Raw genomic sequence first — 24,271 nt, forward strand, 5'->3', positions numbered from 1 at the left:
GGCTTTGCAGCCTGCTACAAAGCAATTATTTTGCTCTAAAGTGCTCTATTTTGCCATGGTGCTTTACCTGTGTTCTTCTACTTTGCTAAACCTGGGATGAAAATCTAAGCTTTGTCCTCTGTCATATTAGTGGCTTTAGTTGTTAGGACTCTGTGATAGAGATAAGGCTCCCATCTCTTCTGAGACAACGCAAGATCAGTGTTTAAATTGGCAAACTTTTGAATAAACATGAGATTTATGATGATTCAGGAATTGGTGATACAGGATCAGCATAAGGTTTTCAAGTATGGTCTGATTCTGGAAATTTGCTGAATGAAGATTTCACAAAACCACACAGAATGTGTGGTTGGAAGAGGTTGGAAGAGACCCTCAAGATCATTGAGTCCAACCCATTTCTTTTTTTTACAAAATATATTACTTTTATGGAAGTAAAAATTTGAATTAGTCCAGATCTGAAGCAGAGCAGTGAGAGACACAGCAAAATTTTAGGGGAGTTTTCAGACCCATGGCCTTCAGAGAGGAGAAATAATCACATTACTGCCTTTCCTCCTGCTTTAATCTCTTGCAGTGAATCCTCTGTTTCACTTTTGTCTCTGACTTTGGTTTGATGCACACTTGACTGTGTTTATAGTTCTCTTAAAGACTCTTAGCCTTCAGAAAGCAGCAGTTGGATGACTCGTTTCCCTTTCCCTGTCACTCCCCACCCCAGGAGCTGGTTGCAGAGAAGGAGAGGAATGGTTTGCTCACGGCCAAGATGCGCGAGCGCATCAACGCGCTGGAGAAGGAGCACGGCACCTTCCAGAGCAAAATCCACGTCAGCTACCAGGAGTCTCAGCAGATGAAGATAAAGGTAAATGCTTGGCCAAAGCTGCTGGATGCTCATGCACAAGCAGATGGGTGCTGGGAGATCACCACAAAACTTTGTGGCAGCTTCCTGATTTGAAAGAAAGGCAGGGAGTTCTCACAGGTGGCTTTTGTGGTGTGTAAAGCCCAGTGCTGGCCTAGTTACTTTTCCTTCCTGGTGTTCTGCTGAATTGTTACTCAATTAAAGTGTGAAGTCTAATTGAAATACTCAGCTTAAGGGAGCCACTAATGCTGATGATCATTTAGCAGCAGATAAATGTCTCTGAGATTACAGTACAGAGTGACAACATAGCATAATGCACGTGAAATATCATTGCCTGAGGGAATGCTTTGCTGGAAATATTAGAAGAGCAGCCACTTGTATTTTTTTTAAGACTCTCGTTACTTTGTCTTGTAGTTGCTTTATGGAGTGACCTTAGGAGGGTTTGTTTCATCAGATTAAAGAATTTAGCTTAGAATTTTCTAAGGAAAATGGCCCATCTTATGCTTAGATTTTATTCCAGCCACTCTTTCCTTTGTGGATGTCACAGCATGAAGCCCAACATGTGAACTTCCCAACTTCAAAATTGTATTTTCTGTCTTGACCCATTGGAGAGTAGCATCTCTGCAGTTTTGGAGCAGAGGAAACCTCCTTGGAACCTGAGTAGATAACTGGACAAGGAGAGGGTCTTGCTGCTGGCTGAGGGATTGGGAAGGAGACCTGGGCACACCTGGGAGACTTCAGCAAGTGCTGCTGTCCCAGGCTGAGCTGGAGAAAGCAAATACTGAAGATCCAGTTTGGTCCTGCTCCCTCTGCTGATGTGCTGCAGCATGGCAGAGGATCTAAAAAAGGTCACAGCTTCCAGATGGATGGGGTTTGCTTCTCTTGGGATCTTGTTGGCGTTAGAAAACAAAACAGGTGAGGAAAAGAACCTCCCAATAAATGTCCAAGGCCCAGCTTGTTGTGTTTGTTGGGGCAGAACTGGAGATGACTGCCCTACAGGGGACTGCTCCCTGCTGCTGAGGTTGTTACACAAACATTTATTTGGATTTTCCAGTGTAAGAAATGCTCACTGATGAATCAGCCACTTGATGAAGCTGGGTTTTGGAATGGTGTCAGCCATATCTGCAAACTGGCACTGATAAAGGAAGAGTGTTGTGTGTGCTTGAGGATTTTCAGAGCAGACTTTTGGGCTCCAGGACCAGCTCTGCTGTGTTTGCATATGCAGAGTCCATTTTTTCCTCTTTGAATCCTGTCTTTTGATGTTGTTCACACTATTCTGAATTGTTATTAGGGCTTCTTATTGCCTCAGTTTGGAACCTTGCTGAAAATCAGGATGAGGACTAGCCTTTTGCAGTTTGCCTGCTACAATCTGTGTATTGTTAGTTATTTGTTGCTTTTCCTGGTTTGTGGAAAGGAACAGCAAACAAAGATTATCTGATGATAATTCACAGCACATTTGTTTTATTTCCCTTTGGAAAAGTAATATATTGGTAGCCAGTTATTGATAGATATCTCGGGTTATGTAGCTGAGCAATTGGTATTCTGAATAACATTTACATTACATTTACAATAACATTTACATTAAATAATAATTTTTGTTATTTAAATTTACATTTAAATACAAATAATAAAAAAGGTCGCCTTGATAAGGTTGGTGCACTGATATAAAAGGAAACCTGTGCTTTGACTTGAGCACGAAGATCTCAGCAGCACAGTTTAATTTAAGAATTGGTGTGTGAGGAGGGAACAAAGTTCCCCCTCTTTAAAAAAAATCCACTTAGTTTTATTTACTGAAACTATTGTGATACCTTACCTACTTCTACAAGCTTTTTTTTGGTTTGTTTTTGTTGCTCCTTAGCTTAATTTTTTACAGAATTGATCTTTTTTTCCCCATCAGTTCCAGCAGCTCCGTGAGCAGATGGAGGCAGAAATAAGCCACCTGAAGCAGGAAAATGGTATCCTGAGAGATGCTGTCAGCACTTCCACCAATCAAATGGAGAGCAAGTATGTTGGCAGCTATTTGGAGCTCTGTGTGTTTTTGAGCCTCCCCTGAAGAGTTTTTCTGGCTTCTGCTTCTTTTGTTTCCAAGTTCTGTCTCTGAATCAGTGGTTAAGCTGGGAATGCAGCTATTTTGGGCTGGACAGGTAGCTGGTGGTGTTTGCATTGAGCCAGGGCTTTCAGAACAAATAATTACCTTTTTTTTTTCAACTTGAAGCCTGAGCTTTTAGGCTGTGGTGCTGAGGCTTTAAGAGAAAGAAGTGCAGCAGTGCTCAGGCACCTCTGGTGTTTTTTGGCAGGCTGTGAATTCTTCCCCTGGGGCTTTGGGAGAGATGCTGGTTGTGGCCTCTTGGGAAAACTAAACTTAAAATATCAATAGCCTGCAGTTACTGATGCTGCTTGAATTTATCTGCTGGTGGTGCAAATGTTTGGAGAAACAAAAATTGTCTTTTGTGAGTTATGACTTGGGCTGCTCGTGAGCTGGCAGGGAGGATTTTGTGCCTTGTGCAGGTAAAAGCTGAGCACCCTGGTTAAGGTGTGTAGGAGACAAAACTGACACAATATCCTCTCTCAGATATTTGTTACTGAATCTCAAGTGCTCAGAGAAGGGTGTGGAAATCCTCGTTTTAGGTGTCTTTTTAATTTAAATGAAGCATCATTATCTTTCAGATACTTAACCTGAAAAGGGCTTTAATTCAATCAACCTTGAGATAAAAATGAAATGCTTTTTACTTGCTTAGGCACAAAGGGGAACCTCTTAAAATTCTCCCCTTGGGCTGAACGAAACCATCTTCTCTCCCAGCTGAGAGAGTGCATCAGATACCTCCATAAGTCAATAGTCAGGCCAAGGCCAGGAGGCAACAAGTGTTCTGAAGAAATGTGTGCAGTGAGTAGTCCAGGAGGAGCAGTCCTGGGATCAATAATCCTGTATGGCAAGAGGAAAAGAATGCAAATTCCAGTTCAAGACCTTTCCTTATGCTGTGCCTCTTTAGTTTACATCAGCCTGCCCAAATCTTGCCAGGCATATCTTGCAGACCTCTTCAAGGAGCTGATGCTTGTGACTTATTGCTGACCTTTTGTTCCTGACCCTGCCCTGTAGCTACTGACTCCTGCTGATGACCAGGAGTGATGCTTTTGCTGCTGAGGCCAGGAATACCTGACCCTCATCCCTTTCCTAGGACAAAACACCTTTAGAAGGGGGTGAAAACACCCCAAACCCACCTTGTACAACCCTTTGGTTGCAAATACAGGACTTGATGTTGACATTTGAGTAGCAAACCCTGTGGGAATGTTTATTTCCAGGCAGTCGGCCGAGCTGAACAAGCTGCGCCAGGACTACGCGAGGCTGATGAACGAGCTGGGGGAGAAGAGCAGCAAACTGCAGCAAGAGGAGCTCCAGAAGAAGAATGCAGAGCAGGCAGTGGCTCAGCTGAAGGTGCCTGGGGTTTTTTCTCTGCCTGTCAGGTTGTGCTCAGGGTTTTATCTGAGCCGGGACGTGAGGCGTGTGGGAATTGCTCGTTTCAGATGGGCTCAGCCAGCCTTGGGGTTTGTTTAATGTTTTTATTCAGTGCACTGGCTTTTGAGTGATTACAGACCTCCCTGTGAAGTGAAACTTACCTTCCAGGTAAATATCTCTTCAACATAACCAGTTAAGCTTTTTATTTTGCTTTCTGTGAGAGTACAATTCCAACAGGAGTTGGAATACTTCAGAGCCATTCATCCAGATGGCACCGTTTGTGTGGTTTTTATTTGGAGCTACATGTTTTTGCTGAAATGTGTGCCTAATTTTTAAAACAAATACACTTTTTGAAGAGTTAAAATGTAAGTGGACAAGCTGCTGGATGAATCTCTTCCCGTTTCTTTGGAAGAAAGTATTTTGCTTTTTTTTTTTTTTTTTTTTTTAAGATGAGAAATTGTTTTTTTCCTTGATTCTGGATGAATCTCTTTCTGTTTCTTTAAAAGAAAATCTTCTGCTTTTTTTTTTTTTTTTTTAAAGAAAAAGTGTTTTCAGGTGAGAATGTCAATCCAGAGCTCATAATTTCTTTAATATTTGCAATTAAATCTTACATACCACAAGTTCTCCCTGCCTTTTGCCCTGGCAGGTGGAGAATTGGTATCTAGAGTTGAGATGTTTTAATTACTGAATGCAGATTTATGTGATGCTTGGCTGGTCTGGCTTCTGGTGTTAATTCTGAACTATCAGGGCAAAGATGCTACATTTTAATATTACAGAAGCCATTCTGTTAAGAGCCTGTAATGAAATCCTGTTCACAATTTGCCTTTCAAATTAATAGGCTAAACTAGTCTAGGAGGAGGATTACAGAGCACTCTGTCTCTCTGATGTGCCCTAATGGAAACAAGAAACAATTTCACTTCATTGCCATATGTTTTGGGAATAGCACTGAGGAGATGCACTCTGAATGCTTCAAAAATAAATTAAAGGTTAGACTTCTTTTCATCAACTCTTTCTTCAATGTGAAGGTCCAGCAGCAGGAAGCAGAGAGAAGATGGGAAGAAATCCAGGCTTATCTCAGGAAAAGAACAGCAGAACACGAAGCAGCACTACAAGGCACGTACCACAGAATTCCCAAATAATGCTTAGTGCAGTGAACTGGCTGTTCCCATCTGTAAAAAAAAAAGGGGAATTATTGAGTAAGTGTCCTAAATAAAGCTCAGGTGAAGTCAGCCCTGCTTCAGCACCCCTGGGGAAAGTGTTTTGGGATCCCAGGTAATCTGAATCTGATGGGGGAGCTGAACCTTGTTGGAGTGAGGCTCCAAATCCACCTCCCTTTTTACAGTGAAAATTATTTTCCCCCAAAGTTAATTATTGACTTCTGAATTAAAATCCTGACATTTCTGCTGCAGATGTGCAGAATAAGCTTGTGGCCAAAGACAATGAAATCCAGAGCTTGCACAGTAAACTTACTGATACAATGGTGTCAAAACAGCAGCTGGAGCAGAGGATGCTGCAGTTATTGGATGCTGAGCAAAAAAGAGCTACTGAGGAGGACTCCATGCAAATGCAGGTGCAGGTAGTACTGCTCAAGTGGTTTTTTAAGGGTTTGGGGTTCTTCCTTTCACTTTGTGTCTGTGGAAACACAGAATTATCCCTGAAATGCTGCTTTAGTAAAGCTTTCCCACTGAATAAAGGATGAAAAAAACCTTGCTTATGAAGTGAGACCTTGTGTGTGGTGCTTTGAGGAGATGTAGGGCCACCTCACACCTTGAGAAGCACTTGGGGCAAGTCAGGAAAAGGTGCTGACCCCATTTCCCAAGCTGTGAAAGGATCCATGGTGTGGGGAACACCCTGGGAGAGCAGCCAGGAGCCTTTGATGTTTGTGTGATCTCCCTGCTCCTGGCATCAGGGGGTGAGAGGCAGCAGCATGGACAGAACTCTTGAGGACTTCAGGGAAACCAAGTGGATTATGGTGGAGCAGGGAATATTTTTCCTTGATACAGAAAGGTTCTGGTGCTTTCACTCCCAACTGGTTGGTTGTAGTGGGGAGAAAAAACCAAAACCAAACCAGCATCTTTTGTAAAGTGTCTGACATGTAAATGCTGAACTGTTCTTACTAACATAATCATGGCTAAAAGCTAATCCTAGCAAAAGTCGAGTAGCTGCAGATCTCAGCCTGCTTTTCTTTCTGTACTCTCTTACAAGGAGCTGATAGAGCAGAATGATGCTTTGAATGCTCAGCTTCAGAAGTTTCATTCACAAATGGCAGCCCAGGTACAGCATGTTCTCAGACTTTCTTTTTGTAGTCATGACTTGTGAACTTTTTCATTAAAAGTAAGACTGTTTTGTAGCTGGGTATGAGATGTAATACTGAAAGCAGAGACTTGTTAGCATCCTCTTTTCTAATGTTCCTTCAACTGTTTTAAAACTTTAAGCTTCTTTTTTTTGGGGGGGGAAATCCACTTATTTCCTCCCATAGTGGCTTTCATTTATAACTAAAGGTTATAGTACCTTATTCAATGTTTATTTTTCCTGTAGCTTTGCATGTCTACAATTCTGTCTTTTGGTCTTTCTGTAGTCCTCCTGTGCACCACCTGATTGTGCTTTTTCCCTTGTGGTAGCTCCTGTGTCAAGGTCTCTGTTCATTTTAGTGCTGATTTCTGTGCAGAAGCAAAAAAAAGCCGCAAACAAACAAAAAAGCAAAAAAAAAAAAAAAAAAAAAAAAAAAAAAAAAAGGCAAAAAAAAAAAAAACCCAAAAACAACAACAACAAAAAAAAACCCAAAAACAAAACAAAAAACAACAACAACAACCAAAAAAAACCAACCAAAAAAAAAAAAACCAAACCCAAAAAACCCCATTAAAAAACCGAAGAAATCACACCAAAACCCCACCAAACCTGCCCAATGCCTTTCTCAGTTATTTTAATCTTTAAAATTTTGGTTTGATTGGTTTGTTTGAGATGCTATTTCTGTTGTAAACACTGTGTAAAGCCTCAGGATCACTGGAGTTGCCTCCATGTAGAGGAAGGTCACAGAAATCAGCTCAGAAAGGCTTTGGGGGCACAAGTGGGGGCTGTTCCTATGCAGTTGGGTGCTGCCTTTTTTTAATCACAGATGTGCCTGATGGAATTTGATTAAATTCCACATCAGGCTGAAAGTCTGGCTTTGCTTGAAGTGCTTTTAACCTATTGGGTGGGGAGAGTAGTGAGGGAAGAGCCACTCTAGATTCACAGCATCTTTATGGCCTGCTCCCCTCATCCCTTTAAGGGCTTCAGGTAATAAATTCCTAGGGGAATTTTACATTTTAGCTCTGAGTCACACAGGGAAATGTTACTTTTTAGCTCTGAGTTACACAGAGAGGAGGATGCTGGAGGAGGTGTGTGCTTTCCGTGTGTAGCCTCAACTGGCCATGAAAATTCAGGGATGTTTTTCCACCATGGCCAGTGGGTGTGAAAACAACACATTGGAGAAGTGAGTTGGGGCTGTGTCCTGCTCTGGGTGTCAGGGGTGATGAAACCCTTTTAGTTATTAAGAGGGACTGGAATTGTGAACGTGGAAGTTCCGTCACAGTCTGTAGAGGTTCCTTGAGATCCTCAAAACCCGTGTGGTGGGTCTCTCTTGCCCTGTTGTGTGTGACAGCCCAGGGACAGACTTTCTCCAGAGGAAAAAAATGTCACTTGCTGATTTTATGGCAGGATGTCCCATAAAGCGCTTAGTTCCTGGGAAGGATGTGCTGGTGAGGCCCATGGCTTGTTTTGAATCTAGTGAAGGGCAAATAAGAGGGGTCTTTTTTCCCTTCATGTTGCATCAGACAAGAAGGGAAGGGACATTGCTATGTGCTGGTATTCCTTCAATGTTCCTTAGCCAGGAAATAGTTGGAAGCATCCTGTGCCAGTTAAAATAACCAGACAAATGCTATTCCTGGCTCAGTAGAGATAAGAAGTCTTTGACTTGCTTTACTTCCAGTTATTTGTTTTTATTTATTTATTTATTTATTTTCCTCCTGCAGACCTCAGCTTCAGTCCTGGCAGAAGAACTTCACAAAGTGTGAGCATCCATTTCCTCTGGGATTTGGGAGGTGTTGCTGCCTTTCAGTGCCTGCCACCTTCCCTCCAGTTATGTGCAGAGCATTTGGGAGGGACTGATGAAGGAAAAGTCGCTGTCTGTGCTTTTAACTTCCCATGACATCAACTTGGGAGCTGGGAAACCTCTTCCTACGGATTTCCCTTCCGTGTCTGGCCTCAGGTTTGGGGTCTGCTGTGGCTCTGAGCTGCAGGGAAAGCAGCACCTCCTCTGTTGTTTATCCCTCCCCGTGTGCAGGGTCAGTGCAGGAATGTGCGTGACCGTGAGAGTTGTTGTTATCTGGGCTGTGGGGCTGTGCCAGGAGGTTTCTCCCTCTGGGAGATGGGCTGGCAGTTGTGTTTCAGAGCTAGGGAATGTCTCATAAAATTTTTGGCAAGCAGACAGCATTTAAAATGGAAAAGCTTTTGGACCCAAAGTGTGCAGTCAGCAGGATTTGGAGTAGGAGCTGGACTAAAGGGCCAAGGGTGTTTATTGGGTTTGGCCTGATGATTCCTGCACCTCTTCCATCCACATCTTCTGTGCTGATCTGTCACTGTTTCCCCCTTGTGCAGGATTGCAGAGAAGGACAAACAGATAAAGCAGATGGAAGACTCATTAGGCAATGAACGTGCCAACTTAACCAGCAAGGAGGAAGAGCTCAAGGTATAATAAAAGCCTGTGCAAATGCCAGCTGACCCAGTCTTTGTGTCTGGTAACAGCTTTTTCAGCTACAGGTCCGCTCTCTAGGCAAGACCAATGCTAGATGCTGGGGAAGCTGTTGATAAGAGAACTTGAATATTTTCCTTGAAAAAATCACCTGAAATTTCACCCTGGAGAGTGAAAGACTATCTGTGTACGAACTGCAAATACATTTCTTTTTTTCCTTCCTTCAGGTCTTACAGAATATGAACCTCTCCCTGAAATCAGAAGTACAGAAGTTACAGGCTCTGACAAATGAACAGGTAAAGTTTTGATTTTCCTCCCTTCCCAGTACCTATCCTGCCATAAATGCAAATGCAGATCTGTTGGCTTTAAGCAAGCTCTGCTTAAGCACATTAATGGTGTGAGGCTTCCGGATTGGGCTAATATCTGATTCCCTGAACTTCTTAGAGCTGGAGTGAGGCCTAATTCTTCCCCCTCCTTCACCAGCAAAGTCTTGTGCTTGGCTATCCAAGTTACTGCAGCATTTTTCTCGGTTGGTTTAGATTTTCAGGCACTCAGAGTTGCAGGACACTTCACAGCTCTCTGTGAATATGCAGCCATGGCATTTGCATACAAGATTCATAAACATCCCCCCCAAAAAAAACCCCAAAACCCACAACTCCCCCTGCCTCACCACAGAGATATTTCTAGAGCCTGACAAAATGCTGTCCCTGTGTTGCTGCTTATGTAGCCTGTTCATTACAGCAGTGGAAATTAAGTGTTTAATTAGAGATAATCCCAGTTGTCAGATGAATCTCTTGGAGATGGTCTTGCCTTTGTATAATTGCATGTTTGTAGATTGGTGTTGTAAAAGTGCACAAAGACAAGCTTGCCCCTTTCACTCTTGATTTCAGTCATGTGCTGGGAGGCCAAATGACTTGTCCTAGCTTTTTAATATTGCGGAATGAAAGGTTGATTGAACCATGTGATGTGTCCTAAGTCTGTGTTAATCCTCTTTATATCCAGGCTGCTGCTGCACATGAGCTGGAAAGGATGCAGAAAAGGTAAATAGCTCTGGGATTTGATAAACAATGTTTATCAGTCTTTTTTATGTTCTTTTCAATGATGCTTTTTGTAAGACTTGGAGAGGGGGAAATGTGTTTAACTTCTGTTCTGCTTTGTCTCAGCATTCACATAAAAGATGACAAAATAAGAAGTCTTGAAGATCAGCTTCGAGAAGAACTCACTCAGATTTCAAACACAAAAGAAGAATTCAAGGTAAGATACAGAACGCGTGGTTTTGTGTTTGTTTTCAGTAAGTTTTCCAGTCTCCAGAGGTTGTGGAGCAGCTGTAGAACAGTGAAATAAAACTGATCTTTGGGTGCTAAGGAAAATTACAGTACTGTGTCTGTAAGGTAGGAGCAATGTGGGATGTCACAGGAGTAGCAGCAGACTGTGCAGCACAGTGAGAGGTGGGATAACACAAGTTAAGTGCAGTGTCTGCAGTTGTGGAGAGAGAGAGACAGGGCTTTGAATTCTGCAAGGAGAGGTTGTAAGAGTAAAAACTCTTGTGATTTCCCTGCATTCCACCTGCAAATGTGCCTTTCAAGGCCTTGGTGCTGTTTTTTGGAGCCTTTGTTGCCTGGATTATCATACCAAGCCTCTGTTTTGTGTCAGGCAGATGTAAAAATGCTTATTTTAACTCTTCTCTTTTCCATATTTTCTCAGAAGGCTGCAGCTAAACTGCTGAAGCTTTTGTTCTGCCATCTGGGGTCTGCACAGCAAAGCTGCTGCTTGTTTCTGGGTGGTGTGTGCAGAGAGAGCAGCTTAATTCCTCCTTGCCCTCTGCCACCTTGGCCTTTTTCTTCTGAACTTGGACTGTTAGAACGAGCCCTGCTTCCCAAGAGAGGTGCTGACTCCATCCCTTTAACTCCTTTAAAGCCTGTGGTGGGTGCTGCTGCTCCTCTGATGTTTGTGGTGTGAGGTCAGTCCCTCTGAACCTCCCACTGTCAACTTGGTGAGTTTGCTGGTGAGGAACAGAGCGAGTGGGCAGTGGCAGAGGCAGGATGCTTTTGTAGGAGAAGCCTCTGGAGTCTCTTGGAGCTCTTTGAAGCAGGTAGTAAACTTGATTCTTGTATTAGAGTGACACTTTCAAAGAGGTTTTGATGAGAGTCCCTTGCCAGGACTCTGTAGTTCCTCTGAGCTGTCAGAGGAGAAGAGGGAAGAAGTTTGTTCAATTAATGAAGTAGGAAACAAAGTACAATTTGAGTTAATTTTTGGAATAAAGCTGTTGGCTGAATCTTGAGTGAAGTTTGTGTTGGGTGAGAGGTGCATAAACAATGTAGAAAGAGGAGTGGGAAGAGGTGGCAGGCTGGGAAAATGGGCAAGTCTCAATTCAGTGACACTGTCAGGGCTTTCAGTGTGGTGAAACATTATAAAATAGTAGGTGAGGTGAAAATGAATGTGAGAAGGAACATGAGCATCCTTTTAGTGTGGTGGTTTCTGTAGTAACTGTTACCCATGAAAAAGGCCTTACAAGTGTTGTGAATGATAATGTGCTGTCATCAATTCAGTGCTAAGTAATGGCAAAAATCACCTGCAGGCAGTTCCAGCAGCTCTGGGGAAGTGAATAGAGAACTGAATGCAGATCATCATCATCGTGATGGTGCAGAAATCCACGGTGTGCTCTCAGCATGAAGATTATGTGCACTGCTCTCCTCTCTTTGATCCCAAACAGAAACCAGACCAGTGCTGCTCTAAATGCTTCCACCTAAGGAACTGCTGCTTTTTTTTCCCAGGCACATGAAAGAGGGAAAAGCCAGGTTCAAAACAGAGCAATGCATCTGATCCTCACTGTTCTTTCTCTTCCTGCTTGTGTTTTCCCTGTCAGGCTTTGGGGCTGGAACACAGAGCAGGTGTGCTGCTTTTCACTTTTGTAAAAGTCTTGTAAAAGACAAAAAGCGGTAACAGAGGAGGAATTTTAAAATACTGTCTATTAAGGGCTACTGTGACCATTGTATGGAGGAGAGGCAAAGTCTGTTTGTCCTCCCCACCCACCTCTTCCCAGCCTTTAGTGGGACCAAGTGTGGGAATTGTGCAAACCTCTCTGCTGCTGGACTGCCAATTCCTTGCTGTGCATTGAGACAGCTGAAGGGAACTCAAAAAGGGGATCTTGGACCATTTGCTTGGCCAGATGAGTGTTTTGTAAGAGGCAGTTATCAAACCTTGACACGATGCTGATGCTGCTTCAGGAGGAAAATGAGGTTTTTTTTCTCTGAGCTGCTCACATTTGGTACTGTCTGATTCTCTGCCAGGTAATAAAGATGGTAACAGCTGAATTTCTCATGGGAACATAAGGACAATGCTTTTGTCCTTAATACAGAAAAGCAAGACAGAGATGGAAAGGACTCTTTGTAGTCCTGTAGCTTCCAAAGAACCCTCTGTAATGACTTCTGTGCTATTTAATTGCCTCTTTGCCATTATGGAAAAGCTGTATTTAGGCTCTGCGGTTCTGTACTGATAAAATGCCTCAATTTTCTTCCAGGTTCTGAAGGATCAAAACACAACTCTGCAGGCTGAAGTTCAGAAGCTGCAGACTCTCCTGTCTGAGCAGGTACAGCCAGTGTTTGCTGAGCTTATATCAAATACCTTCTGTGCTTTTAATTTCTTCAGTATTTTTCCTTAACCTGGCTGTAGGCTGAGCTGGTTGATGTCAAAACCTGATGCTTTTTTTAGGTATTTTCTCTTCCATGGAGGGTCAAGTAAGGCAGTTGTGACTGTCTTGCAGACCTGGTCAAGAGTGTCCGAGTGAAATCTAGATTTTTTTTTTTTTCCACTCCTGAAGACTCACATAGCTTAACACAAGCAAGAATTTATTTCTGCAACCACTCTGACCCTTGGAAATAGAAAACTCTTTACATTGTGGTGTCTTTTGCCTCCTGTTCTGTATTTTTTGCCTGTGGCTCACCTGCTGCAGCCCAACTGGTGCTCACAGGATGCTGCAGGTTCAAAGCTGTTGTGTTGTTCAGCTCCATCTCCTTTGGGATGTTCTCTGGGAGAGCCTGTGTGAACATCCCTGACTTGGCACCATTGTGGAATGAGAACTTCCCACTGGGAAAAGACTGGCAGGACAGGAAACTTTCCCTGCACTCCTGCTAGTGAGGAGCTCTCTGTCTGGAGCTGCTCCTTTTCCTCAGGTGAAGAACCAGATTTGCAGCCATTGCTGCCCTGGCTCTGGCTGATCTGGTGTCCTCCTGTCTGAAACACTGCAGGTGATTTTTCTTGGAAGCTGGTTAATGTTTCCCATCTGGTCTCTCTCTCATAATATACCGGTGTTGAGAAATCATCAATGTTCTGCTGAGGGAGCCTCAGGTGGAGCTTGTGGTTCTGATAAGAACTTAAAAAAGGCAGATTCTTCAGGTACTGAGCTGGCTGCAGGTTCATCAGTGTAAAACCATCAAAGCCTTTGGGCTGGACCTGTTTCTTCCCTGAAAGATTGACTTCTATCCAACATCAATTTTAGACACAAATGTTATGAGGACTCTCTTCCCCTGCTTCGTTTTCCTTTCTGCATTAGTGTTGTTACCAAGATTCTGATTAAGTTGGTGCTTTCCAATTATTTGTTTTTTAAATCCCAAACCATTATTGATCCAATTAATGGTGGCCCTATTTTTTTTTCTTCATAGACAAACAAAGACTTGATAGAGCAGATGGAAAAAAGGTAAGAAACTTTGTTTTGAATCAGAGGCTAAAATAAAGATTTTGGTGGCAGTAAGGTTACTGTTGATAGCTGAACTGCCTTCAAACTCCATTTTTTCTTAATTTTCACTCTTGCTTTTTCAGCATGAGGGAGAGGGATGATAAAATCAAGACTGTTGAAGAGCTGCTGGAGGCAGGACTCATCCAGGTGGCCACTAAAGAGGAAGAGCTGAAGGTAAAATCTCTCCTGTTATCTTTTGATGGGGAAATAAAGATTAGGTGCTCTTGTGCAAAATGAATGCTGGAGTGCTCATAGTTCAGTCTGAATTCTTTCTGAATGGGAAGAGCACCTTGTGGAGATGAGGTTAAAACCTTTTCTGTAAGATAGACTGAACATGAGGATCAGTGGGGTACAGTAAGTGCTTCTCTCTGCCTTAATCTAAGGCAAATTTTGCTAGGATGACCTTTGGAATAATGGGAATATATTTCTAGAGCTTTACATTTGGTTTAATCTCCAACGTTTCCCTTTAGGAAAGGGTGGTTTGTAAAAACTTGGTATTACAAAACTCCTGGGGTGGTGTTTTTTTTTTTTTTGCTTAGTTGATAATCTGAAGGGTTAAGTGGATTATAAACTAGTGACATTTCTGGGATGGTGATAAAGTTATTTCCTTCCTGTTTATTTATAAAGAAGGTAGTGATGAGAAGCCTGGAGAGCCTGTACAGAAATCCCTGTCTGTTTTGGGGTGACTCTTGCTGGAAAGCTGTGTCCACTTGGGCCTAGCCAAGACAATGTTCCCTTTCTTAGGTGCCTAAATTCCAGAGGTATTGCTGACACCCCTGTGCTGGGGATGGGTTCTAAACCCTGAGGTTACTGAGCAACCAAAGCTATGAGCACATCACAGGCTCCTTCAGGCTGAAAAGCCCCCTGAGATTGAGCCCATCCATTCCCCAGCACTGCCAAGCCCATCACTGAACCACATCCCCAAGTGCCACATCCAAATGGCTTTTAAATCCCTCCAGGGATGGTGGTGTTTAGCAAGTTATTTGTTTGTAATAATATTTTACATTTTTTAATAATGGTGACAGTGATGTTTATATGATTTTTTTTATTCTTGTAGTGTCTTTCTGTACAAAGGCATCTTTGAATTCTTGTATATTTTGGATGCTATTATTGACTCCAGAGTAGGATCTAGACTGTTAAAGCCCATGTTGCCTTACAAATAATTTTTATTTGTATTCTCAAAGTTGTGAGAAGCCTGTCACTGGGAAAATCCTAGTATTATGTAAATACATACAAATAAATGGGCTGCCCAAAAGATGGGCTGTGACATGATTGGTTACATTTGTTTTTCTGACCTCTCTGCTCAGTTACAGCACTCCCACCTTGCTCTATAGCTGGGCTCTAATTCCCTATAAATTGGTGTCCACTCCAAGTTATCCACAGTGAATAATTACTCTGTTGAATACTTTGGCTCCAACAGCTGCAGAGGGGGGTCTCTTTCAGACTTTCAAAGTCTTTCACTTATTCTAAAAGAAATTACTTTTCTGTCAAGCTTAACACTTTCCCCCCCCAACAAATGAGTCTTTCATTATCTGTGTCTCTGCTTTCAAAGGCCCTGAGAACAGAAAATTCATCTCTGAGAAAAGAACTTCAAAGCCTGCAAATTCAGCAGTCGGAGCAGGTACTACTTTTCATCTAAAACTTTTATTACACCTAAACTAAATCTGAAAAGAATCTTGCTGTGGTTGCAAAAGTCAAGGGAAAGAAGGTGGAGGTGCCTTTGAAGCCTGTTGGCAAAGCAGCCTGTTTGCTTTCAGCGTTGGTCTGGGAGCTGATGCTTCTGTCAAATATTTCCTTTGCAGAGGTGTCAGAAGCAGGGCAGATGTACAGGATGCAGTCAGTGCTGGCTGTGGGGGTTGGTTTGAGTTTGCCCTGCTCTGAAAAAGGGATGTGGATCTCCTTTTCCAAAAGCCTGGAGCAGCAGCTTGTACTGCCTCAGCTTCATCATGAGTGTGTTGGAGCTTCCCAGTGTCAATCCACACTCTGCAGGTGTCACTTCTCCCCCTTCTCCTTGTGTGTGATCAGTGACACTGTCACAGTGTTGTCACTTCTGATGTGCTGATCAGGAAGTGCCTTTCCTTGACATCCAGCTCTGCTTGGACACGTCAGGAGGGCAATTAGTTCCTAGAAAATCATTTATGGAAGAGAGAAGGCACAGTGACCCTGAAGAGATGTGCAGTAGTGTCAGCATTAAAGGTTAGCTGATGAATTGCTGGTCCTGAACCTCACCCTCTCCTGGCAAAGATGGTTTGGGTTTGTTTTTGTTTTCCTGGAACTTGCAGCAAGCTTAGTGTTATTGGTTTGCCAGGAACTAGAGACTGACAGCTAATTTTCTCAGGAGCAGCCAGATAAATAAAATCATTAGGCTGCTACACAGTTTATCCGGTGCCAGAGAGCTCCAGCTCTATCCTCACTCCTCAACATTCACAGGTTGTTTTGCTCTGTTCTGTTTTTCCTAAGATGAAGCTCTGTTTTTAACAGGTTTCCTTCCAATCACTGGTGGAGGAACTGCAGAAAGTGTAAGTTCCTGCACAGATTTAATTTCTGTTTGTTAATTCTCTCTGTCTTTATTCCACGACTACAAGTGTATTGCTTCCCTGAAATGATTGGCTTTTAACTGGGTGAAGTGTGTGTGTGGCAGGAAGCATTTTCATTTTTGAAACATGTCATGCCAGATCAATACCTGCTGAAAATCCAGTTGCTTCTCTGCTAAGCAGTTAATTTCATAAACCTGCCTTTGACTAGGTGAGGAATTGCTCTGATTTGTCAGATAATCATTTTTGTTCAGTAGGCACTTTAAAAAGAGTGGGATTGTCCCCTGTGTGTGTGTTTTTAAGTTGATAAATACTTTGCTGGCATGTCCAGTGAAGGCTGATTTTAACTCTATGTCATTCTGGGCACTCTTGATATGTTAATTTACATTTTTTTGACTGTGATGGTATTGATTTAGCATGTGAACTACTGGTTATATAAAGCCAACTGGTTCTGCACTAGTCCCAGTCTTATTCTTCAAAGTTTGTTCCTCCTGCCTGGTCCCAGTGTGGATCCCTGAGGCTGGTGATGGGATGTGATGTGATAGCAGAACCAAATTTTGTGTGTTTGCTCAAGTAGCACATTTTTTTTCCAGCCAGCTGATGTTGTTTCTCTGCCCTTTTTTAAGGATCCACGAGAAAGATGGAAAAATAAAATCAGTGGAAGAACTGCTACAAGCTGAAATCCTCAAAGTAGCAAGCAAGGAGAAGACTGTTCAGGTATCTCTGTGCAATCCCTGCCTTCCTTTCTGTGTCGATGCCACGACCACATTTGTTTGTTACTGCCTGGCATTCTACTGTGATCAATTTGTAGCATCCATTTTTTGTGGCCTTTTTTTGTGTTTCCATTGTCCAACCCTTGTCTTGTTTTGTCATTGAAAAGGCTTTGACACAGGAAATAGAGGCTCTGAAAGAAGAAGTAGGAAATTCCCAGCTTGAGATGGAGAAACAGGTAAAATACTTTAGTGCCAGCAGTGTGAACCAGCCTTGCCTTGGATGTGCTGCTCACTCATTTCTGTTCTGGTGTGTTCTTTTTCACTGGTGAATGTCATTGGGCAAGGAACTTTTTTTGATGCTGGAGCTACACTGTTCTTGGCTATAAAGCCATAGAAATGTAGGATAACTGGTGCTGTCCTTCACACACCTCTGGAAGCCTGAGCTTTTTGGACTGTTAGTGTGAAATTGGGCAAGAATTGCTCTAGCTTAATGCATTGCAACATTAGTTCTGCCTGGGCATGCTGTCCCTGCAGTAAATATGAAACCCTGGGACATCCTTGGGGGGCTGGCAACTTGGAAATTTCAAGTGCTGGAGTTACTGCTCCTGTTGTTGGCCTTTCTGTGTTGCTGGAGCAGTACTAAGGCTCAGATAGTATCTGGTTTCCAGGTAAACCCAAGAGTTTTTTTTTCCCAGTGCCCAAAAAGAGTTCAGTGTTGGCACAGTGAGTTTTCCTTTAGCTATCAGGAATGCAGGGATGGAGGAGTATGGGCTTTTTTGGCATGATTGCTGTCTGGCATCCAAAGCAAGGGAAGCCCACGTTTCCTTAGGGAGCCCATTCTGCAGGCAGCTTAATCCATCGTGCTGTCAGGAAGTTTGCTTGTTTGTGTGGGTTGTGTTTTTGGTCTGCACTCTTTCCAGTCCCTTTTAGCTACATTCCAACGTGTCACCCCCTTCTCAGTGTTAAGAGTTTTGTCCTTTTTAGGCAAAGCTTCACAGGATGTGTTTCCGTCTTGGGCTTTTCCTCCAAAGCAAATTTCCAGGAGCTGAGGGAGTTATTTGTGTGTATTTCCTTCCCTGGAACTGTCAGAGTCCAGGAAAAAAAAAAACCAAAAAAACCAGTTTGGGTTTGCTATTTCTCTGTGAGGGATGCTTGCTCTGAAGGTGATGTATCTGTGCACCTTTTGGTCTCCTGCAAGCAGAACAGAAATTTTTGGGAATGTCTGAAACTCCTGTCATGTTGTGGTTGAGGGCTGACAGATAACCACTGTCAGGCTTTTACACAGCATTCAAAAGTAACATTCCCACTCATTCTTATGTCTTCAGTGCATATTCAAGCCTTAGAATGGGAATTTAAGGGAATGCTGACTTTTAAGAGCACCCAAAGCTCTTCCTTATGCAAAGGTCTCAGTGGCCAGGGATGATCTCTGTGGTTGGAGCTGCAGTTGCCAGTGAGATGATAGTCACAGCCACTCTCTGCTTCTTCCTCTGTGTCTCCTGTGGGCCTGCTTGTTCTTCCCATTTGCACTGTTTCCTTTGCTGCTCTGGAAGTCACAATTTAAATGTGGGGAATGTCAATAGTTGGAGGCACTTGGTGCCTTGTAGTTTAAAAGAAGTGCATTTATGCTTCCTGCAATAAACAGTGCCTATTTTGATAATGTCTGATAGCTTTTCCCTGTGTTTCTTCATAGAGTAATTTTTAGCATTTATGTGCCTTTTCCATGTGCATTGAACTGAAGTGCTGATTGTTTTCTTTAGGTGACAATAACATCACAAGTCAAAGAACTTCAGACTCTGTAAGTGCAGTTGTTCATGTCTGATCTGCCCTGGGCACCCCTTAAATCCAAGTCAGGAGGGAGGGATGTAGGCAAGGCATAGTGGAAAACCCACTTTGGTAATACCTGAGCTGTAGGGGTGGGGAAATGATCAGTCAGTCCCTCATATCTCCAGCTGGGGAGGGGCAAGGGAGTATTTTTGGATGAGGAGAGCACACATTTGTGAAACCCCTGCAGTGTGTCAGCACAGAGTTGGCTTTCACCTAACGAGCAGTGCCATTGATCAAGGGCATCTCCTGCTAACCCAGGCTGAAGTGGAAGTGTTCACACATGGATTTTTAGTAGGTGAATTGTGCCTTTGATCACAGGTGCTGCTTTTGTTAGGTGCTGCAAAGCATGGGATGTTTTATTTTCAGCTGGATGAAAGAGCAGGAGGTTTATGCTGTGTGTCTGTGTTCAATGGCACAGGTTGAAGGGAAAGGAAAAACAGGTGAAAACCATGGAGGCCTTACTGGAAGAGAAGGAGAAAGAGATTGTTAAGAAAGGAGAATGTCTGCAGGTGAGCTGCTTTAATATTCTGAAGGGAAGCAACTTCTGTTGCAGCATTTCTGACTGGGAAAAGTAAATTCACACTTCTAACCTTGCTTTTTATCTATCCAAAGGGTCAGAAGGATACAATTGCACAATTAACCAGTAAAGTTCAGGAGCTGGAACAACAGAACCTGCAACAACTCCAACAGGTACAGCCTGCAGAGTGGATGTGCTTTGGGAGTGCTGCTTGCTTGAACAGGAAGCTGTTTTTTCTCCTCTACCTCACACAGAGGATTTGCATTGACTTCAACTTAGAGATGTTTTAAATCCTACTTGACTAAGCTGATTTTATAATGCAGAGAGCCCACTAGTTCAGCTGTGTTCATCCAAAACAGGTTTGACATGGACAGCAAGTTCTGGGAGGTTTTAACTGGGGTGATACTGTGCATAAAGAGGAGCTTTGGTGGTCTGAAAGCCTTGGAGCTCACAGACAGTCCCAGTTGTGTCCCAGCCACCTCTTTGCCAGGCTGAAGCTGCATCTCTGCAGGATGCAGGATCATCCAGGAACTTTGGCTGTAACTGAGCATAGCAGAATCTCCTGAAGTGATCAGGCTGTGCTGTGATTCCTTCCTGCCTTTCCATGGGGCTGGAATATTTTGGCTTTTGATTTCCTGCACTGGACTTGAGAGCAGACAACTGGACAACCTTGAAGCCAGGTGTAACTTAATGGAAGAATTTTTCCAATCAGGTGGTATTCTGGCTCAGTTTGGATTTTTGTTGATGGTAAAAGGAAGAGACTGAGCTGAACTTTTCTTTTGGGTGGCTGTCTAGACACAGGCATTTATCCCAGGGGAAAGATGGAATGGGAGAGCAATTTGGCTGGTGTGAAGCTTGGTGTAAGCTCTGTTTCTGAAATCCATTATGTGTTTAGCTATTCTTGGAGCAATGCCTGATGCAAAATTCCTGGTATTTCTTTGGCAAGTGTCTTGCAAGCTGTGTGTTGCCCCTTCTCGTGCAAAGAGCTGCTGTTCATTTGAAAAATTAACTGTGCCATCAAAATGAGACCGGGAATTACTTTTTCAGGTACCTGCTGCATCCCAAGTCCAGAACGTGGAGAACCTGTGAGTATGCAGAGTAGCACTTCAAGTGCCTGCTGGGAATATGCATTGAGTTTATCTTCACTTGGAATGTTTGATTTGGTGGCAGGAATTTCATGGGCTTTGCTAAAATAAGCTGTTGGTGCCGGCGGCTGCTGCCGTGCCTGGCGTCCCTGCCCTGAGCTGTGCTGCTCCCACACTGGGAATGTGCACCCAGGGCTCTATTAACCAGTGGAACTGCTGCTGCTTCTTGTGTCTAGTGCTCATTTCTCCTTCTATTCAGCATGTTGAAGGGTTGCAGTGCCTGTGGCTCAGTCGGTAGCAGCAGCGAACAGATCCGGTTTGTGCCATTTTCAGGCTGAGCTGCAATAGCCAATTCTCCAGCTCCTGTTTGATGGAGAAATGCTGCCAGGCTTTTCCTCTGTTTTGACTCTGCTTTGTCTGGCTGCTCCAAGTCAGAGGAAGGTTGTGTGAGGCTGCCAGAAAGGTCTCTGTCTTCCAAGCAGCTCCTGTGACGTGCTGCTCTCCCAGCAGAGCTCTGGTACAGCTGGTGTGTGGCACCTGAGGCAGCCTCAACATAAAAATGTATTTAATTTCTGCTGCACAAACTGGCCCAGTTTGAGTGTCTGTCCCTTTTTAGCATAAATTCTTTAACTTTTTTTTTTTTCCTTACTTTAACCCTTTCTCCCTAATTTCTAAACCATCTCTGCAGGTTGAAAGGGGAAGAAGAACAACTGAAGAAGTTGAAAGCTATGGTGGAAGAAAAAGAGAGAGAAATTGCAAACCAAGTAAAACAGTTACAGGTAAAGTTTTGATAGAAACACCTTGTGTTGAGGAGTGTGTATATTGAGTGTATATTTCTATTTATACATTAATATATTTTGCCTTTTTTCTCTCAACAGGATGTACAAAAAGAAAATGAATCTTTCAAAGCTCAAATACAGGAATTAAAGCAGGAGAACTGCAAACAGGTACAGCTTCCAATTTCAGTGTTACTGAGTGAAGTCAAAAGTGGGTGGTGGTAGTTTGGAGAGATGACATGGAAAACCAGGAGTTGTACTGCCCATGGAAATCCAGGGGCACCTTTGGGGTTGGGTTGCACTGAGCCAGCTTTTCTGGCTGTTGCATATCTGTTCCTACTTTCTTTTATCATGTGGATTTGCAGCCTTGTGCTCTTTCTTCTGCCTGCTGTGTTCCTGGCCAGTGGAGGCTGCACAAGATTCCCTCCAAGGCCCAGAGTGCAGCTTTTTGCTGTTGCAGCAGTGCCTGGTTAACAAGGCAGATCCTGGTCTTTGCTGCTGCTCTGCTCCTAACACATCTCTGATCTCTTGTAGGCATCTCTGGCTGTCCAAAGCGAGGAGCTTCTGCAAGTGTGAGTACTGCCAGGAGTTGAATGCATTAGAGAATTGATTGAGTTCACTTTATTGCTCAGGAAGTTTAGAAATAAATGCCAAATGTACAATATCAGAGTATGTGAAGTGGCCAGTAAAGAAAAAAAAAAAAATTAAATTACTGCCTAATAAAAGTTGAGCATGGGAGATTCTGCTCACACTGCTAATCCTCAGGTGTAATCTCCTGCAGACAGACAGTGCTGGCAATATGTTTTGCCCACCAGAGAAGCAAGCCTGGATTGATGTTATTTTGAATGCACGCCAGCTCAGCTGTATGGCTGAAAATGTAAATGTTGGTGTTTCAAGCAAAAGTGACAGGCTTTTTTTTTTTTTTTTTGGAACTTCAGCTTAGCAGAAGGTTGTTCCTATAATAAAATCATCTGGAAATCTCTTCCAGGGAAAATATCGGGTAAAAGTGTGTTATAATGTGAGGCTGAAGCACATTAAATAACTATGTGGAAGCTAATGCTATATTGTGCAAAGTAAATTGCCACTGTCATACATTTTTGGCTGGCTGAATTATTTGTCTTTCAAGTGAAATGACTTACAAATTGTGGATTAGGTGTGTGAAAGGGAACTGCTCTCCTCCAGCAGGCAGTGCCTGTTCTGTGCTGTTGTACTGGCGTGGGCTGGCTGACTCTACCCTCAGCTAATGTGTTGCCTTCCCATGGCCTTGTTAAATGTGTGCAGATGCCTGTAGTAGGCAAACAACAGCTTTACAATGGCTTTGCTCAGGCAGAGTGGCTCAGGGAGCAGTGGGAAGCAGGCAATGCTGCCAAGTCAGTGAAAACAGCTTTTCAGAGAGAGCGTGGTGCTGGAAGGAGAAGGCAACTTAGTGTGTGGGAAAGGGTGTCAGTGCTTCAGTGGAAATTCCTTCAATGTCTCCTGACTTGATTGTGGTTCCCTTTGTTCATTCAGGGTTGCAGGCAAGGAGAAGGAGATTGCCAGTCTCCAGAGCGAGCTCGCCTCTCAGAGAAATGCTTTTGAGCAGCAGAGGAAAAAGAACAACGTAAGGAAATTCTTCCCCCACCACCCCAGAAAAGCCCCCAAAACAACCAAAGCTGTGTTCCCAGCACTCCCTGAGGCCTGGGGCATTTTGCAGAGAGCATTTCTGACAGCTGTCTGCTGTACTGTGTCCCTGGGCACTCCTTTCCTCCAGGGAGTGACTCAGCACACCCAACTTCACTGCTCAGAGTTGTGTCAACTCCTGGACAATTTCCTGATTGAATGAGAGGAGAGAGACTTGTTAGGGGACACATCCCACAGCAAGTTCTTGGAATTGGATTCAAACCTGGTTTAACCCTGTTCAGAAACATGTCCTTTGCCTAGGGGAGGGAGGCTGGGAGGAGGAAAGGTCCTGTGCTCTAACAGAGTTCTGGTCCTTGTGTGTGGACATAGGGGCAGGGATTACCTTCATGGTGCTCAGATCTGGCTCTTCCCATTCCTAAGAATGACTAATCCTGATCTTCCAGAGGAAGTGAAGCACTGAGCCTCACAACAGCTGCTGATGGTGCAGTCTGTGTTGTTTGTAGATGGAATTAAAGATTGTATCTTCCATCACAGAGCCGTGGAGTTACTTCCTTGTAATGCATTACCTGTGCAGGGTAATGCACCTTTTAAATTATATGGAAGAAAGTTAAAGTACAGGGTGTTTATCTCACCTCTCTCTCCTTGATACCCTGTAAAATTCAATGAATACCAGGCAATAAGCTTTATTTCTTAATAGTCAGACAATCTAAGGAAAATGCACAAGGAAAATATTGAGAACTTTTGAGCAAGGAGTGCTGCTTAAGAGCTGAAATAAAGTAGAAAGGAAGAGGCTGAGTAGTCTCAGAAGATAGATGAGATGGAAAGGTAGAACAGAAGGTTTGTTTCCTGCAGATTCACAAGGTCTCAATGCCCTTTGTGCTGCAGACAGAAGTCTGGCTGCTGCTAAAGGCAGACCAGACCTGCAGGTCCCAGCTTTTTCTCAGTTTTATCCAATGTTGTGTTTATATCCTGTGAACAGCTCTTAGGATTGTGGGCAAATAGAAGTGGCAAAGTAAAATTAGTGTAGGTGCTTGCTAGGCTTTTGATGAATTTAAAATGCAACCTTTCCAAAACAGCCCTTTGCTAAAGGAGATTTGCTCTGAGGGTTGGAAAAAAATTAAATCTAAATCTCAAGCACTGTAATCTCCTTGCTGCAAGGCCCCACCATCCTTCCTCTAGAGAAGAGCTGTGAGGCTGCTCTTAGAAGAGCTCTCAGCCTCTCACTGAGTCGTGTTGACATCTTGTGGATACACATTTGATGACCTCGCCAAGAAAGACACAGGAGCACGGCACCGTGGCCTTCCCAGGTGGATCTGGGATGTTCTCAGCCCTGCTGAAATCCCAGAGCCTCCCAGGAAGGGCTGGTGAGCACCAAACCAGTTTTCTGTGGGTGCAGTGGGGAGAGCTGCAAACTCTGAGCTGCGCATTCCCAAAATC

At 43.4% G+C, this 24,271-nt stretch overlaps 1 protein-coding gene across 7 annotated transcripts in view; it reads left to right on the top strand.

Moving 5' to 3' along the window:
• The window catches only part of KTN1 (kinectin 1), a 53,756-nt gene that overhangs the window by 11,873 nt on the left and 17,612 nt on the right, over nucleotides 1–24,271 (top strand). For 5 of the 7 annotated variants that reach the window (XM_083864507.1, XM_083864509.1, XM_083864510.1 and 2 more), the window contains exons 6-31: nucleotides 710–850; nucleotides 2,745–2,851; nucleotides 4,148–4,280; nucleotides 5,327–5,414; nucleotides 5,711–5,877; nucleotides 6,507–6,575; nucleotides 8,312–8,349; nucleotides 8,937–9,027; nucleotides 9,258–9,326; nucleotides 10,033–10,070; nucleotides 10,194–10,284; nucleotides 12,551–12,619; nucleotides 13,692–13,726; nucleotides 13,849–13,939; nucleotides 15,318–15,386; nucleotides 16,247–16,284; nucleotides 16,926–17,016; nucleotides 17,180–17,248; nucleotides 18,770–18,807; nucleotides 19,255–19,345; nucleotides 19,449–19,526; nucleotides 20,401–20,438; nucleotides 21,127–21,217; nucleotides 21,317–21,385; nucleotides 21,749–21,786; nucleotides 22,724–22,814. In XM_083864507.1, coding sequence (XP_083720633.1) covers nucleotides 710–850; nucleotides 2,745–2,851; nucleotides 4,148–4,280; nucleotides 5,327–5,414; nucleotides 5,711–5,877; nucleotides 6,507–6,575; nucleotides 8,312–8,349; nucleotides 8,937–9,027; nucleotides 9,258–9,326; nucleotides 10,033–10,070; nucleotides 10,194–10,284; nucleotides 12,551–12,619; nucleotides 13,692–13,726; nucleotides 13,849–13,939; nucleotides 15,318–15,386; nucleotides 16,247–16,284; nucleotides 16,926–17,016; nucleotides 17,180–17,248; nucleotides 18,770–18,807; nucleotides 19,255–19,345; nucleotides 19,449–19,526; nucleotides 20,401–20,438; nucleotides 21,127–21,217; nucleotides 21,317–21,385; nucleotides 21,749–21,786; nucleotides 22,724–22,814 — 2,028 coding nt within the window. The remainder of the gene's footprint in view (nucleotides 1–709; nucleotides 851–2,744; nucleotides 2,852–4,147; nucleotides 4,281–5,326; nucleotides 5,415–5,710; nucleotides 5,878–6,506; nucleotides 6,576–8,311; nucleotides 8,350–8,936; nucleotides 9,028–9,257; nucleotides 9,327–10,032; nucleotides 10,071–10,193; nucleotides 10,285–12,550; nucleotides 12,620–13,691; nucleotides 13,727–13,848; nucleotides 13,940–15,317; nucleotides 15,387–16,246; nucleotides 16,285–16,925; nucleotides 17,017–17,179; nucleotides 17,249–18,769; nucleotides 18,808–19,254; nucleotides 19,346–19,448; nucleotides 19,527–20,400; nucleotides 20,439–21,126; nucleotides 21,218–21,316; nucleotides 21,386–21,748; nucleotides 21,787–22,723; nucleotides 22,815–24,271) is intronic. The other 2 variants (XM_083864508.1, XM_083864513.1) reach the window with 1 other exon arrangement.

The sequence above is a fragment of the Zosterops lateralis genome, assembly GCF_965231275.1.
Source record: "Zosterops lateralis genome assembly, chromosome: 6".
NCBI lineage: Eukaryota > Metazoa > Chordata > Aves > Passeriformes > Zosteropidae > Zosterops > Zosterops lateralis.